The 16,515-nt window shown below is 41.2% G+C and overlaps 1 protein-coding gene across 2 annotated transcripts; it reads right to left on the bottom strand.

The window, feature by feature from the left end:
• Positions 1-639: 639 nt before the first annotated feature.
• Positions 640-16,218, bottom strand: LOC139542802 (sodium- and chloride-dependent GABA transporter 1-like). Of its 2 annotated transcripts, XM_071348638.1 has the most exons (15): positions 15,925-16,218; positions 14,462-14,840; positions 14,050-14,181; positions 13,775-13,875; positions 12,332-12,441; positions 12,048-12,180; positions 11,265-11,399; positions 11,056-11,159; positions 9,546-9,670; positions 9,293-9,405; positions 5,387-5,518; positions 4,157-4,259; positions 3,644-3,744; positions 3,178-3,345; positions 640-2,953 (listed from the first exon to the last, which is right to left on the bottom strand). In XM_071348638.1, exons 2-15 carry the CDS (start codon positions 14,688-14,690, stop codon positions 2,432-2,434), a joined length of 2,208 nt encoding a protein of 735 aa, XP_071204739.1. In that variant the 5' UTR covers positions 14,691-14,840; positions 15,925-16,218; the 3' UTR covers positions 640-2,431. The 2 variants fall into 2 exon arrangements, with proteins under 2 accessions (XP_071204739.1, XP_071204740.1); XM_071348639.1 differs by lacking the exons at positions 13,775-13,875; positions 14,050-14,181; positions 14,462-14,840; positions 15,925-16,218 and adding an exon at positions 12,627-12,639.
• Between the last annotated feature and the right edge of the window lie 297 nt (positions 16,219-16,515).

Here is a 16,515-nt window from a genome sequence, read left to right as displayed (position 1 = left end):
TGTACAAAACATTAGGAACACCTTCCTAATATTGAGTTCAACCACCTTTTGCCCTCATAACAGCCTCAATTCGTCGGGGCTTGGACAATGTGTTGAAAGTGTTCCACAGGGATGCTGGCACATTTTGACTCCAATGCTTCCCATAGTTGTATTAAGTTGGCTAGATGTCCTTTGGGTGGTGGACCTTTCTTGATACACACGGGAAACTGTTGAGCGTGAAAAACCCAGCAGTGTTGCAGTTCTTGACACACTCAAACCGGTGTGCCTGACACCCTACTACCATAACCCATTCAAAGGCACTTAAATCTTTTGTTTTTCCCATTCACCCTCTGAATGGCACACATACACAATCCATGTCTCAATTGTCTCAAGGCTTAAAAATCCTTCTCTATCCTGTCTCCTCCCCTTCATCTACACTGATTGAAGTGGATTTAACAAGTGACATCAATAAGGGATCATAGCTTTCACCTGGATTCACCTGGTCAGTCTATGTCATGGAAAGAGCAGGTGTTCCTAATGTTTTCTGTTTGGGATTTGAGAGGTCTATTATGGTGACCTAATTTCACAACATCAAAAGCTACTGTGCAGCAAACACTACATTATTCTTGAGCACAGTAATAAACAAATGCAGAACAGTTATTCATATTTTCTATAATTCTTTATTTTTTCAGCTTTTTTCTTTTTTTATAACATGACAATCGTGCTTTATCATATGACACCATTTAAATACATATCATGTTTATATTTTGTTGTACATTAGGCAGTGAGACAGTTAAAAATATACAAAACAAGATCATTTTTTACTAAACATAGTTTCTATTTTTAATATAATCGTCAATGTCTTCATTGGCATCACCATTTTGTATATTTCTGTAAGATATGTGCTTTAGTTTCTGTGAAAATATTATTGCAGAAAACAGCAACTCCTTTCGAATTTTTTCAACATTTAGACAATAACTTCCAATGTATTACAAACATTCACAGTTACATGTTTTACACAGTACAGTTTTACAACAAGGTTCCAGAGAAAACTGTGGTAGAGTAACTTTATACAAAAGTGACAGGACATGAACTGTAGCCATTTCACATTTTCACTTAGTTGTTTTGCTTTTCAAGTAAACCTGTTTTGTTGGACCAAATGCTTTTCACTATAGCTGCCATAGAAGCAAACTAGCATTGTCTTAACATGCCATGGCAAAAGTTAAAGCTTTGTGCTTTTCACTAGTAAAGCAAAGACAACGAAAAGACAATTAGAAACAGACCACTCTTCTACTGGCCTGCACCTATACATCTACATATGTATTGCTGAATACATACTGATCAAACTATAATTGATCATTACACATAAGAGTGAACAAAAAAGGACTATCTTTAAACATAGAGTTGGTCCAATATTGTTTTCTAGCATACAAAGTGATATTCTGGAGATCTGCCCAGTCATGCAAACAGACTATGGCTTGGCATAAATTGGTTGATAACTGGCTTAAAGCCTTCTCTGTTCTCGTTTTGGATCTGTCAGGAGACATTTTGGAATTTTATCTGATGTTACTGAGGAAAGCATGCAAAAAGTAAACAGGATTGACTGTCAGCATTAAGGGATAGTCAATGTTTGTAAATCACTTTTCTATACCCTGTGCTTTTGCATTTTATGTACGTTTTTGATACCATGTGCTTCGCAAACTGAACACTGCATGGCATAGATAGTTCTTGCTTTCGTCTGCCTACAATTTTGGTCCTCGGTCACAACACTGATAGTAGAAAACATCCTAAAAATAATTCTATTTTTTTTTCAATCACATAAAAGTAAAAAAAAAAATACAAAAAAATGGTGATAAAATAACAGTCTCTCTCACACAGAAAATATTTTGCAACATTAATACTGGATAAATCCAGGGTTCATAGACTTTAAACTTCTTATTGACATTGTGCTTCTTCATCAGAGTTCCCTCATTGCCATGTGGCCTGTAATCAGCCCCACAGAGTGCAAGTAAGGCTTAGTAAACAACCACAATAATTTGACCCCGTCCCTTGCACTCTCCCATGGTGACCATTTTGTTCACCAGAACTTCATCTCTACTATAGTCACACTGTATTTACTTGGTTCATGAAGATATTCAACAAATTGCTATTCTATATTTTCAATCGTTTTTTTTTCTCTCACAGTATTACACAGTATGCTTACATATTTTTTTTACCCAGATTACAGTAGATTTTGTGAACACTAACAGTCTTTGATTTTTGTATTTGTAATGCATACCAATAAAAAAAACATTAGCGGGTTGGCTTTACAAATGCAGAAAAATTAAACATGATTTTTAAATCCAGTTTGATCAGATATTGCCCATGGAGGTAGGTGAATCAATTAAAATCTTGGAAGTCCTTGGTAATGTTCGCCGTTGACTGCACTTTCTCCATGAGGGTTCTGCCTTGTCTAGACATTGGCCTCTGCGTTGGTTAGGTTGGTAAGGTTGGTTGAGTTGGTTGAGCTCGCTATATTGGGTGGTGGGATGGCTGGCTCAGTTGGTGTTGGGCTAACTGGATTGGGTGGTGGGCTGGTAGGGCTGGTTGGGTTGGCTGGAGTGATAGGGACGGTAGGGATGGTAGGGACGGTAGGGACGGTTGGGACGGTTGGGACGGTCGGACTGGTTGGGTTCACAGGGCTAGCCAGAGTAACTGGAATGGCTGGAGGTGTTGGGCTGGCCGGGGCTACAGCAACCGGGCTTGTAGCAGTTGGGTTGGCAGGACTAGCTGGGTTGCCAGAACTAGCCGGGTTGCCAGAACTAGCCGGGTTGCCAGGGCTTCCTGAGTTGGCAGGGCTAACTGGGTTGGCCAGGTTAGCTGGGTTGGCCGGGTCAGAAGGACTAGCTATGTTGGTCTCCGCAACCACTGTCTCAGGCCCATTCTCCTGTGGCCGTCGGACCACTGCAGGCGGCTGAAACATTATCTGCAGGCGCTGAGAAGAATTCACAACAAAACAGTTCATTAAGTAACACAATGAGTGCAACTCCAACATGTCCAGAGAGGAGAACCTGACTGAAATGATATTTTTACTAGTTCTTAAACATGATTTTTTTTTACCATTAAGGTTACATATCAATCATCACCAAATTGCATTGATTCTCTTGCACTTAGAGAAACGGTAGAACTATATCCATAATCATTAATCATGTCACTTACCTCTTTCCAGGTGCCCTTGAGTCCGAGATACATGTAGACCATGTAACCAGGAATGAGGACCATGGAGGACAGAGCCATGAGCCAGCCCACTCCCTGGCCCCAGGCAGGGAACACGTAGTTGTTCAAGGTGAGAGGAACCATTTGGACTGCACTGAACAGGAACACCCCCTGTGGGAGACATGGTACGATCCTTATTAATCCTGACACCACCGCTTCTTAGGCACTTTCTGTCTCTGTCTCAGAATTGCTTGAGGCAGGTCAGTGACTGATTGATAGATTTTATTTGACAGTAAAAAATAATAGATATATACACACAGTACAAAGCCTTTTTTAAACGTGACCAGGATTGCGCAATACAGTTGGGCGTTATTTCCATTGTGGTCCCTATTATCATTATTGATGTTATTGGTTCTTTTCATTTTTCATGTCATGATGTTGTATTGGATGTGTATGGTGTACTACTTACGGCCACGATGAGAGGAGTGAAACAGACCCAGCACAGCTTCCACCATATACAGGGCTTGTAGCCAATCATCTCCTGGATGTTGTCATAGAACTTGTTCACACCTGTGAGACAAAGGAATGCATGATCAAAGTATTCAAATTCAATTTCTTCAAAATGTACCGCTAGTCTGCCATGAATTGTGATGAGGAAGGAGAGGTGGTGTAGTGTAGGACACGTGAGCAGAGTTGAAGTCCCAGGGGTTGAAGCTGGACTAATGTCTTTGGACAGGTGTGAGGTTATTCTATAATTCAACTTTCAAATTTACCTAGACCATCTAGTTCATTCATTGTTCATCCCCTCATTTTAGAAACAGAGAAAAAACGCTTTAATTTCTTTTTCACAAATCTTGCCTGAGGATATATCACTGTAACAAGTCATTTTGTCATGTTGAAATAGGGTGTTTCTGATGTATACTATTCACTGCAATAATGTAGCTACTGTGTGTATTTGATGTTGCCTGGAGACTCTACCTACCATAGAACCAGGATATGGAGATGCACTCAAAGAAGACCAGGAAGAGCAGACACATCCCACTGGCAGAGTAGTAGTCGAAGAGCTTGAACACGTACAGGCCTCCCTAGTGACACAACACAGATGGATGAGTCACACTACGAGAAGAACCCATATGCAGTGGTCTGTGGTCTCTACATTATATCAATGTCCTTATCTCAGACGGAAAAATTAGTGTTGGGATCCGATTTCAACAGCATGTGTAATCAAACAAACAGAATGGTCTAAACAAATCTTTTTTTAAATAAATTAAATTAAACAGCAATAGTGTTATCCAATGTAATTCACATTTTCTATCAACTACTGTATCATTGAGATTGGAGGTTTAACTGGTTGGTCAATGGCATTAGTGGAATTGACACAGTGACATGAGAAAGAGAGGAGAGAGAGAGAGTGAGAGAGAGTGAGAGAGAGTGAGAGAGAGAGAGAGAGAGAGAGAGAGAGAGAGTGAGAGAGAGAGAAAGAGAGAGAGTGAGAGAGTGAGAGAGAGAGAGAGAGAGAGAGAGAGAGAGAGCGAGAGAGAGAGAGAGAGAGAGAGAGAGAGAGAGAGAGAGAGAGAGAGAGAGAGAGAGAGAGAGAGAGAGAGAGAGAGAGAGAGAGAGAGACAGGCTATGTGCACACTGCCCACAAAATGAGGTGGAAACTGAGCTGCACTTCCTAACCTCCTGCCCAATGTATGACCATATTAGAGAGACATATTTCCCTCAGATTACACAGATCCACAAAGAATTCGAAAACAAATCCAATTTTGATAAACTCCCATATCTACTGGGTGAAATTCCACAGTGTGCCATCACAGCAGCAAGATTTGTGACCTGTTGCCACAAGAAAAGGGCAACCAGTGAAGAACAAACACCACTGTAAATACAACCCATATTTATGTTTATTTATTTTAACTTGTGTGCTTTAACCATTTGTACATTGTTACAACACTGCATATATATAATATGACATTTGTAATGTCTTTATTGTTTTGAAACTTCTGTATGTGTAATGTTTACTGTTCATTTTTATTGTTTATTTGACTTTTGTATATTACCTACCTCACTTGCTTTGGCAATGTTAACACATGTTTCCCATGCCAATAAAGCCCCTTGAATTGAATTGAATTGAGAGAGAGAGAGAGAGAGAGAGAGAGAGAGAGAGAGAGAGAGAGAGCTAGCGTGTTCTGTGGTGTGCTGTGGTGTGTTGTACCTGTGTAATGTTGGACAGGCCGATCAGGTAGGAGACCAGGCAGACAGCAGCGATGAAGAGCTCTCTCCTGCCCCTCAGTGCCCTGGGAAACTCATCCACCAGAGCTGTTATAAAGCCCTCCACTGTGCAGAACTACACACACACACACACACACAAAATGGGGGGCACTCAGTTAAAAAGGGGAGATATTTACAGTACTTTCCTTAGTACCTATGCAAGGCAACACTTCATGTTTCATCTATAATTGATAGTCTTGTTCCTATTTGTAATTTCTTTCACAATAAATACATTTTTATCAACGGCATAATTTGTTAAATTGTTATTTATTTATTGTTTTACTTAAAAGGACCAAAAAAGTGCACTGGTACTTGGAAATTACAGGGACATGGATCCCTAGAAGGATATTATCACTGTTGTACATTCATTTTACTGAATGGGCAAATATACATTTGTTTATTTATAACATGGTGGTCCATGTATGGTATGATAACTATGTAACCAAGACGACGGATATTGATGGATTATATTGAATTAATTCAGATCATGGAAAGCATACATTGTAATAACCAACATATTATCCAGAACTAACTAAATAAATGGTAGAATATATATATATATATATATATATATATATATATATATATATATATATATATATATATATATATATATATATATATATATATAAATTTTATTTTGTATATATATACATGGACCACCATGTTATATATACATACAGTGCATTCTGAAAATATTTAGACGCCTACACTTTTTCCACATTTTGTTACATTACAGCCTTATTCTAAAATTGATTAAATATGCTGCCACCATCATGTTTCACTGTAGGGATGGTATTGGCCAGGTGATGAGCGATTCTGGTTTCCTCCAGATGTGACGCTAGGCATTCAGACCAAAGAGTCCAATCTTGGTTTCATCAGACTGGAGAATCTTGAGTCCTTTAGGTGCCTTTTGGCACACTCCAAGCGGGCTGTCATGTGCCTTTTTCTGAGGAAGGCCTGATTGGTGGAGTGCTGAAGAGATAGTTGTCCTTCTGGAAGGTTATCCCATCTCCAAAGAGGAACTGGAGCTCTGTCAGAGTGACCATCGGGTTCTGGGTCACCTCCATGACCAAGGCCCTTCTCCCCCGATTGCTCAGTTTGGCCAGCTCTAGGAAGAGTCCTGGTGGTTCCAAACTTCTTCCATTTAAGAATGATGGAGGCCACTGTGTTCTTGGGGACCTTCAACGCTGCAGAAATGTTTTGGTACCCTTCCCCAGATCTCTGTCTTGACTCAATTCTGTCATCGTAGCTCTACGGACAATTCCTTAAACCTCATGGCTTGGTTTTTGCTCTGACATGCTTTGGGATCTTATATAGACAGGTGTGTGCCTTCCCAAATCATGTCCAATCAATTGAATTTACCACAGGTGGACTCTAATGAAGTTGTAGAAACATGTCTAGGATGATCAATGGAAACAGAATCCACCTGAGCTCAATTTCGAGTCTCATAGCAAAGGGTCTGAATATTTATGTAAATAAAGTATTTGTTTTTTATTTTGAATTAATTTGCAAAAATAATTAAAAACCTGTTTTCACTTTGCCCTTATGGGGCAAAACGTAACAAAATGTGGATAAAGTCAAGGGGTCTGAATACACTGCAAATACACAATCTTTTTATTTCACTTGGCAAGTCAGCTAAGAACAAATTCTTATTTATAATGATGGCCTACGAACAGTGGGTTAACTGCCTTGTTCAGGAGCAGAATGACAGATTTTTACCTTGTCAGCTCGGGGCTTCAATCTAGCAACCTTTCGGTTACTGGCCCAACGCTCTAACCACTAGGCTACCTGCAGCCCCAGAGTATGTGTACACCTGCTGAACATCTCACTCCAAAATCATGGGCATTAATATGGAGTTGGTTCCCCCTTTGCTGCTATAACAGCCTCCAATCTTCTGGGAAGGCCTTCCGCTAAATGTTGGAAGATTGCTGCATGAATTTGCTTCCATTCAGCCACAAGAGCAATTTAAGGTCAGGCACTGATGTTGGGTGATTAGGCATGGTTCACAGTCGGCATTCCAATTCATCCCAAAAGTGTTCGATGGGGCTCTGTGCTGGGCAGTCAAGTTCTTCCACACCGATCTCGAAAAAACATTTCTGTATGGACATCACTTTGTGCACAAAGGCATTGCCATGCTGAAACAGGAAAGAGCCTTCCCCAAACCTTTGCCACAACGTTGGAAGCACACAATCGTCTATAATGTCATTGTATGCTGTAGAGTTAAGATTTCCCTTCACTGGAACTGAGGGGCCTAGCCCGAACCATGAAAAACAGCCCCAGACCATTATTCCTCCTCCACCAAACTTTACAGTTGGCACTATGCATTCGGGCAGGTAGTGTTCTCCTGGCATCTGCCAAACCCAGATTCATCCGTCAGACTGCCAGATGGTGAAGCATGATTCATCACTCCAGAGAACACGTTTCCACTGCTCCAGAGTTCAATGGCGGCGAGCTTTACACCACTCCAGCCGACGCTTGGCATCGTGCATGGTGATCTTAGGCTTGTGTGCGGCTGCTCGGCCATGGACACCCATTTCATGAAGCTCCCGACAAACAGTTATTCAATCAATCAAGTGTATTTATAAAGCCCAATTTACATCAGCCGATGTCACAAAGTGCTATACAGAAACCCAGACTAAAATCCCAAACAGCAATGCAGATGTAGAAGCACAATGGCTAGGAAAAACTCCCTAGAAAGGCAGGGAACCTAGGAAGAAACCTAGAGAGGAACCAGGCTCTGAGGGGTGGCCAGTCCTCTCCTGGCTGTGCCAGGTGGAGATTATAACAGTACATGGCCAAGTTGTTCAAACTTACTTATTGTGCTGACGTTGCTTCCAGAGGCAGTTTGGAACTTGGTAATGAGTGTTGCAACCGAGGAAAGACTATTTTTATGCACTACAAGCTTCAGCACTCGGCGCTTCTGTTCTGTGGGCGTGTGTGGCCTACCACTTCACGGTTGGGCCGTTGTTGCTCCTAGACGTTTCCACTTCACAATAACAGCACTTACAGTTGACCGGGGCAGCTCTAGCAGGGCAGACATTTGACGAACTGACTTGTCGGAAAGGTGGCATTCTATGACGGTACCACGTTGAAGGTCACTGAGCTCTTCAGTAAGGTAATTTCACTGCCAATGTTTGTCTATGGAGATTGCATGGCTGTGTGCTCGATTTTATACACCTGACAGCAACGGGTGTGGCTGAAATAGCCTAATCCACTAATTGGAAGGGGTGTCCACATACTTTTGTATATATAGTGTATTTCCATTAGTTTTTAAGCACTAGCTTAAAAAAAACCCATTTTGGCAGCGACCTTGAAAATATAACTCTAACATGTCATATAGCCATTTCTCTTGCTGTATGTACGAACGTTTACAATTCCATTACAAAAATTGTCAGAGCGCAAGTGTGTAATGTTGTGATTTATCTGTTTTGTGTAAACGGGAGTAGCAGCATTTAGCATAATTACTAGCAGACTCAATGGCCTTAGAGTTAGGCTACCCAAATATCATACACAAGCTGAAAGCATGAGAACAGAGCACCCGGGGGCAGAGAGAGAGGTGATATAGTTGCATTAAAAGGAGTTGACAGTAAAAGTCAAGACTCAGCTACAGTATATCTGTCCACTAGGGGAAAAAATGTATTAGCCAGTGTGCTTCTCATGTGGAGAAACCAGAGAAAACCAGTGTCATATATACCTGTGCTTACACATTTAGGTCAGAACCTAAGTAGCCTGGTCCCAGATCTGTAGGTGCTTTAGCCAACTCCCCTGACATGGCATGACAACAATAGTGAGAGGATTGGGCTAAAGCCCCAACAGATCTGGGAGCAGTCAATGAAAACAGCCTTACCTGACTGTCAATCCCCAGCATCAGCAGCATGGAGAAGAACAGGATAGCCCAGAGAGGAGAAATAGGCAGCTGGGTCACAGCCTCGGGGTATGCCAGAAAAGCCAGGCCTGGACCTGCATACCAAACACACAACACAACGCATTAGCTCGCTGTTCTCCGAGCTGCATTTCTCTGTGTGGATTGAGGCAGTGAGCAGGAGTCAGAATAGACAACATTACTCCCCTATTGTGCTCTGAGGGAGCATTGAGTTTACCTGAAGCTGCGACTTCTTGTATTGGTCTGTTAGTCACATTCGCCATGAAGCCCACAATAGAGAAGATGACAAAGCCCGCAAACATGCTGGTGAAGGAGTTGATGCAGCACACTATGATAGAGTCTCTGGGGAAAGGAAACATGAAAACGTCCTGTTGTCAGAGCTTAAGGTGATCTGTCATCTCTTTTGTAACATCATCATGGATTCCTAAAAAGGCCCTTTTCAGGAGAGAGAAAGTTGATTCCTTATTCTTGCTGAGTGGAAAACATATCCCTGCTTAGTAACATATTTAAATTGGCCACATAAGGTGTGCACTGAGATTGTAAAAATATATGCAATTTGCTTTTTGTATAGCATTCCAATGGGGAACAATGTTCTTTTTTCCAAAGAAGTTTAATGTCACAGTAATACTTAAATATTAAATAATGCAATGTCCATTTCTAATGGATGTCAAACCCCTATTTGCAAAGAAGAGTTTTCCAAAATCATCCTTATTTACAAACCTAATTGCATCATATAAAGTGTGGCATGTAGCTAAATAATATTGGGTCGCTTATAAACAACAAGTAAATTGAAATAAACGCAAGCTGAGTCTGCATCATTATATAACTGATGAGCAATTTGTGTGACCTAGAACCATGGATGTGCTGTTTGGGGAAGAGGTTGTGAAATTGTTGGCTAATTTTATTTGATGTATACTACCACATCCAAAGCAATATGAAGGCTCCCATATCAGACTGAATTATAGTATACCGAACAAAAATATGAACACAACATGTAAAGTGTTGTTCCCATGTTTCAAGAGTTGAAATAAAAGATCCAGAAATGTTCATTACGCACAAAAAGCTTATTTCTCTCAAATGTTGTGCACAATTTTGTTTACATCCCTGTTAGTGAGCATTTCTCTTTTGTCAAGATAATCCATCCACCTGACAGGTGTGGCATATCAAGAAGAAGATTAAACAGCATGATCATTACCCAGGTGCACCTTGTGCTGGGGACAATAAAAGGCCACGTTTAACCACACCAGCCCAGGACCTCCACATCCGACTTCTTCACCTGTGGGATCGTTTGAGGCCAACCACTCAGACAGCCGATGAAACCGAAAAGTATTTCTGTCTATAATAAAGCCCTTTGGTGGGAAAAACTCATTTTTATTGACTGGGCCTGGCTCCCCAGTGGGTGGGCCTATGCCCTCCCAGGCCCACCCATCGCTGTGCCCCTGCCCAGTCATGTGAAATCCATAGATTAGGGCCTAATGAATTTATTTAAATTGACTGATTTCCTTATATGAACTGTAACTCAGTAAAATAATTGCATTTATATTTTTGTTCAGTATACTTTATCGATTGTAATAACATTAATTTAGGCTTCTCATTGTACATGGCTGATAGTAAGGTCCACTTTACAGTTACATTTACTGTTAAGGTATACTGGTCGAATTGTTGCCTTTTCAGGTTTTGTCTGATACATTATCTTTCCATTTAATAGAAGCCTACCTCCATCTTACCTGTAAACATTATTATTAAAAGGGTTATAGCTGCCAAGAGCTATCAGTGAGCCCAGTCCCAAACCGTAGGAGAAAAATATCTGAGTGGCAGCATCCAGCCATACCTGACAAGGGGAGAGAACCATTTAGCCGTTTGACAAAGGGGCTGAAAAATGAATGACTCCCATACAGGTATTTGTCTTACATAGAATGATAAGTTCATTTAGTACCTCAGATTCTTTTAGTTTTTCAAAGTTAGGGGTGATATAGAAGAGAATTCCATCCATAGCTCCAGGTAGAGTCACTCCACGGCAGAACAGAATGAAAAGCATGAAATAGGGGTACGTGGCCGAGAAGTACACAACCTAGAAGTCAAATAAATGAGTCACCATCAGCAGGAAATTAATGCATGTTAACACTGTCAAGTGCAGATGAGCTATACGCCATTGAATTAACACATTTGCAATTCAGTCTCGTCTTAAACAAAGGCCTTTTCTTTAGAGAGGAATGCCAATGGATTTATTGTCCTCCAATCTCTCGCACAGAGAACAGAAAAAAAGAGAAGAAAATAAATAACAGAAATCCAGTCAAGAAATGTTGTGGTTTTGTGACCACAACAAATTTTATTTTCTATGGTCACATGACACATTAGATTTCCAAATCGTAGCAACACCAGGGAGTAATATTGTTCCAACTGAGGGAGAGAGAAATGGGAAAAAACAGATTTTGGAGGGCTTGTTTGCTCCTCCTCCTCATCATCAAATTTCTCCCCAATTTTCTGTATCAGGATAATTGGAATTAGAGAAGGCCCCATGAACCTGAATATGATTACTGAACATGAGGGTTTGATGTCTCTCCTCTCATTCTAAAAGTCTATCTGGGCAATAGTCAGTGCAATATAAATGATTGATGAAGGTGATATGACAACGATTAATATTGCATCACTGTCACACATTGGATGACAGAGAGCTTTTGCATACACCTAAATCTGCCATGAGAAACCAATATCTTACCTTGCCAGTCCAGCTCACCCCTTTCCAGATACAGAAGTACACTAGGACCCAAGCGATGGCCAGTGTTATTGCCAGTGGTGCTCGGATCTGCCCTGGTTTTTCCAAGCCATCGGTCATTTGATGCATGTTGCGCCTATAAGATCAGAGAGAGTAACAGTAAGACTATTATACAGACTGGGAGAATGCTTTGCAGCAAAGGCAATGTCCTTTTTTACTTCTCAAGCAGTCATGCAGGGTACTGTAATGCTGTGCTGAAGCAAAAAGAAAAGCAGTTAATGTCTTACTCCCAAAACTCCAACACCGCGCTGGTAAGATTGGTGTTATCAACTATACTGTAGTTTGAGTAACACTTTTCTGTGTTCCATGGATTGCCACATGAGCTCCATGGAAGTTCCTGAAAAACAGAAGGATAACGTAGAAAAACGGAAGGATAATGTATGCTTTCCTCCTTGACACAATGAGAAATCTCACATGGCATCAACAAGCATGTTACAATCCTCAGAGAGCATAGAGCAAAGCTGGAACACGTGTTTGTCTCAACCCCATGTGGTTTGTAGGTGGTAAAGGTGTGGTACTTACAGTGGTAAAGGAGTTGTAGGAGATAAAGGTGTGGTACTTACAGTGGTAAAGGAGTTGTAGGTGGTAAAGGTGTGGTACTTACAGTGGTAAAGGAGTTATAGGAGGTAAAGGTGTGGTACTTACAGTGGTAAAGGAGTTGTAGGAGGTAAAGGTGTGGTACTTACAGTGGTAAAGGAGTTGTAGGAGGTAAAGGTGTGGTACTTACAGTGGTAAAGGAGTTGTAGGAGGTAAAGGTGTGGTACTTACAGTGGTAAAGGAGTTATAGGAGGTAAAGGTGTGGTACTTACAGTGGTAAAGGAGTTGTAGGTGGTAAAGGTGTGGTACTTACAGTGGTAAAGGAGTTGTAGGAGGTAAAGGTGTGGTACTTACAGTGGTAAAGGAGTTGTAGGTGGTAAAGGTGTGGTACTTACAGTGGTAAAGGAGTTATAGGAGGTAAAGGTGTGGTACTTACAGTGGTAAAGGAGTTGTAGGAGGTAAAGGTGTGGTACTTACAGTGGTAAAGGAGTTGTAAGTGGTAAAGGTGTGGTACTTACAGTGGTAAAGGAGTTGTAGGTGGTAAAGGTGTGGTACTTACAGTGGTAAAGGAGTTGTAGGAGGTAAAGGTGTGGTACTTACAGTGGTAAAGGAGTTGTAGGAGGTAAAGGTGTGGTACTTGCAGTGGTAAAGGAGTTGTAGGTGATAAAGGTGTGGTACTTACAGTGGTAAAGGAGTTGTAGGTGGTAAAGGTGTGGTACTTACAGTGGTAAAGGAGTTGTAGGTGGTAAAGGTGTGGTACTTACAGTGGTAAAGGAGTTGTAGGAGGTAAAGGTGTGGTACTTACAGTGGTAAAGGAGTTATAGGAGGTAAAGGTGTGGTACTTACAGTGGTAAAGGAGTTGTAGGAGGTAAAGGTGTGGTACTTACAGTGGTAAAGGAGTTATAGGAGGTAAAGGTGTGGTACTTACAGTGGTAAAGGAGTTGTAGGTGGTAAAGGTGTGGTACTTACAATGGTAAAGGAGTTGTAGGAGGTAAAGGTGTGGTACTTACAGTGGTAAAGGAGTTGTAGGTGGTAAAGGTGTGGTACTTACAGTGGTAAAGGAGTTGTAGGTGGTAAAGGTGTGGTACTTACAGTGGTAAATAAGTTGTAGGAGGTAAAGGTGTGGTACTTACAGTGGTAAAGGAGTTGTAGAGATAGTAAATGGCCCAGGCAATGATGACAATGTAATAAATGTTAAGCCAGAAGGCCAGGACAGCTGCTGCAAGGCCAACACCTATGAGATGGAAATTGATGACATTTTTTGTGCATGCTCCTAATGCTCCAACATATTCACAGAAGAACATAAAGATAGGTGCACAAGGGGCCACCTGACTACTAGGAATTTGATTTGATACAAAAAAAAGCTTTTAGACATACAGTAAGAGCATTGCATGAGTAGAATGTATACCTTTGAATACGGGAGCCAGTTTCCAGACTCCAAGCCCACCAATTGAGGTGTATTGACCAAGAGCAGTCTCCAGCAGGAACAGGGGCATCCCAGCGAATATGAGTGTCAAAAAATAGGGGATCAAGAAGGCTCCTGCATAAACACAAGTAAATCAAACCAAATATAAATGTCAGAATAAAACGAGACATACGCAATTGAATGTTACTTACAGCCCACTGTGGAAGCTAATTGGAATCTTATTCAATTAGGATATGAAAAATGCGTGTCTGTGCTCTTACACAAGGGACATTGTGGTAATCACTTTTCATAATAATTAGGGTGCTCAAAATTGACTAAGCACTTAGGCCTACTTAAGAGTGAAATGAGCTTAGGTTATATGTAGGTTATATCACTTTTAAAAAATCGTGTTTACCTCCACCGTTTTTTCCACAGAGATATGGAAATCTCCATACGTTGCCCAGTCCAATTGCATAACCTACACACGACAGAAGGAAATCGAATCGCCCTCCCCATGTTTCTCTTTCGGGAAGATCCTTTTTCGTATTTTCCCCTTTCACGTCCAGTGACTTGGGTTTGTCATTAGTTGCCACTTCGTTAAGTTCTGTTACTTGTCCATCTGCTTTGGTGCCGTTCGTAGCCATGTCTTTCGATTTGTCAGTGGTCCTGGCCTTTGAAAGGGGAGCTTCAGCACCAGTCCACGCAGACAGCAGCTTCGCGGTTTTTGGCCAAAACCTCTGAACCAAATGTTTGGAAGCAGGTGAAGGCTATAGGGACAGTCTGTTGCCGTTAACCTGGAATCGGTGAATACAGTGATTGGTCGGTTTTTGAGTGCGCACTCAAATCGGGAAATTGATTATTAAAAAACATGATTACGTTTACAATAGATTTGCTACAGAATGGGATTGTATGTTGTTTGACTCTTCAATACACACATTGGCTTTTGTAAATTACTGAAAATAAAATGCATTTTGAAAGTTAGATTTTTTCGATCGACTCCACTCTAGACACCAATAAACGTCTCACCAAATATATGCAATGCAGAGTCTAAAACACAAGAATGCTATAAAAAACAATAATGGCACATTAATGATGGCACAGGACTTTTCCATCCATATAACAACACATATGATAGGTTTGTACGTAGATTGTTTATTGGCTATAAAGCCTACTTCTCCCACCCACAATATTCTTACAATCAAATCAACACAATTTGCAAATTAGTACAGTCCAGTGTCGAGAATGCACATCACCGAATGATCATTATTTGCAAAGAAAAAAACTTTCAGACATTGTTATTATCCAAGCCACCGAGCTCACGCGCAAAACGCAACATCGCAACATAACATTCGACAATTACATATGTACATCCAATCTGAGAGAGCAACAATTACGCCGTGCAACTGACACATGCAGATACGCTTACTAATTACCTATGCACTACCTATGTACTGATTTAAGTGGACAGAAAAACCGACAGCAATGTCTCAACCAAACTGGATCACAATTGCATTGGGGAGACAAAGGAATGCCCAAAGCGTAAAGCTTTACGCACCAGGCTGCACAAATTACATTCGAGGAATAGAGAACCAAACGCACTCCTATATGACAAAAAATTGACACAGTTATATGAACCATTCAATCAACCGGGAGAGCCGTCTATTCTGCGTTTAATTGGCTATAAAACAAGGTGTATTTTCTTTATTACCTAAAGTCATTATGGTTACAACAGTTCCATACTGTCACGTTAAACTACGAGTTAAATCACCGTCGTGCTTGTTGCTTTATCCCTGACTATGAACGATTCACGGAATTGTAACACCGGGAAACGCATTGGTAGGGAATTCACACACATGTCAAATAATCTAATTTACTCACAATGAAGCTGCGCTCTCTGCCACCGAGGATGTGCTGCCTGCCACAAATCTCGAAACGAGGTATCCGTAGATTCCCTCTGAAGTTGTAAACCTCCAGTTTTACTTGGAACATAAAGATATTGTTTTTCCATTAAAAGACTTGGAACAAGCGCCACAAGTGTCCTAGAGGAGAGCGCACACGTATCCCGCTGCCGGGAGCTGTCCAGCGGCAGGCGGTGCTGACGAGGTGGCTAAATCAACACGAGAAGCAGCCGCTTCGCCTTGTGCGACTGTCTAACGTCAACAACCAGAAACGTTGGGGGGAGCACAATTCTCAATTCCCATCTACATAGCGTCAATGTCATCTGAAAGTCGACCCCCCCCCCCCCCCCCCCCAGTACACATCCAACACTGACATCGTGATGGAGCATGTTTTCTCAATATTTCATGACTTTTTGTTTTCTCTGTTTTACTAATGGGCAAATTCTGACAAATTCTAAAGCAGTGGTCAGACATAGAGATTCACCGCTAGGCTAACAAACAAGGTTATCCGACGATATCGCACCTTTTAAGTGGAAGTGGTCAATAACCTATTTGACCACCTTATTTGACA

This window comes from Salvelinus alpinus, chromosome 17 (assembly GCF_045679555.1).
Source record: "Salvelinus alpinus chromosome 17, SLU_Salpinus.1, whole genome shotgun sequence".
Taxonomy (NCBI): Eukaryota; Metazoa; Chordata; class Actinopteri; order Salmoniformes; family Salmonidae; genus Salvelinus; species Salvelinus alpinus.
The sequence above is the reverse complement of the archived record's forward strand: the minus strand, read 5'-3'. Positions and strand labels throughout refer to the sequence as shown.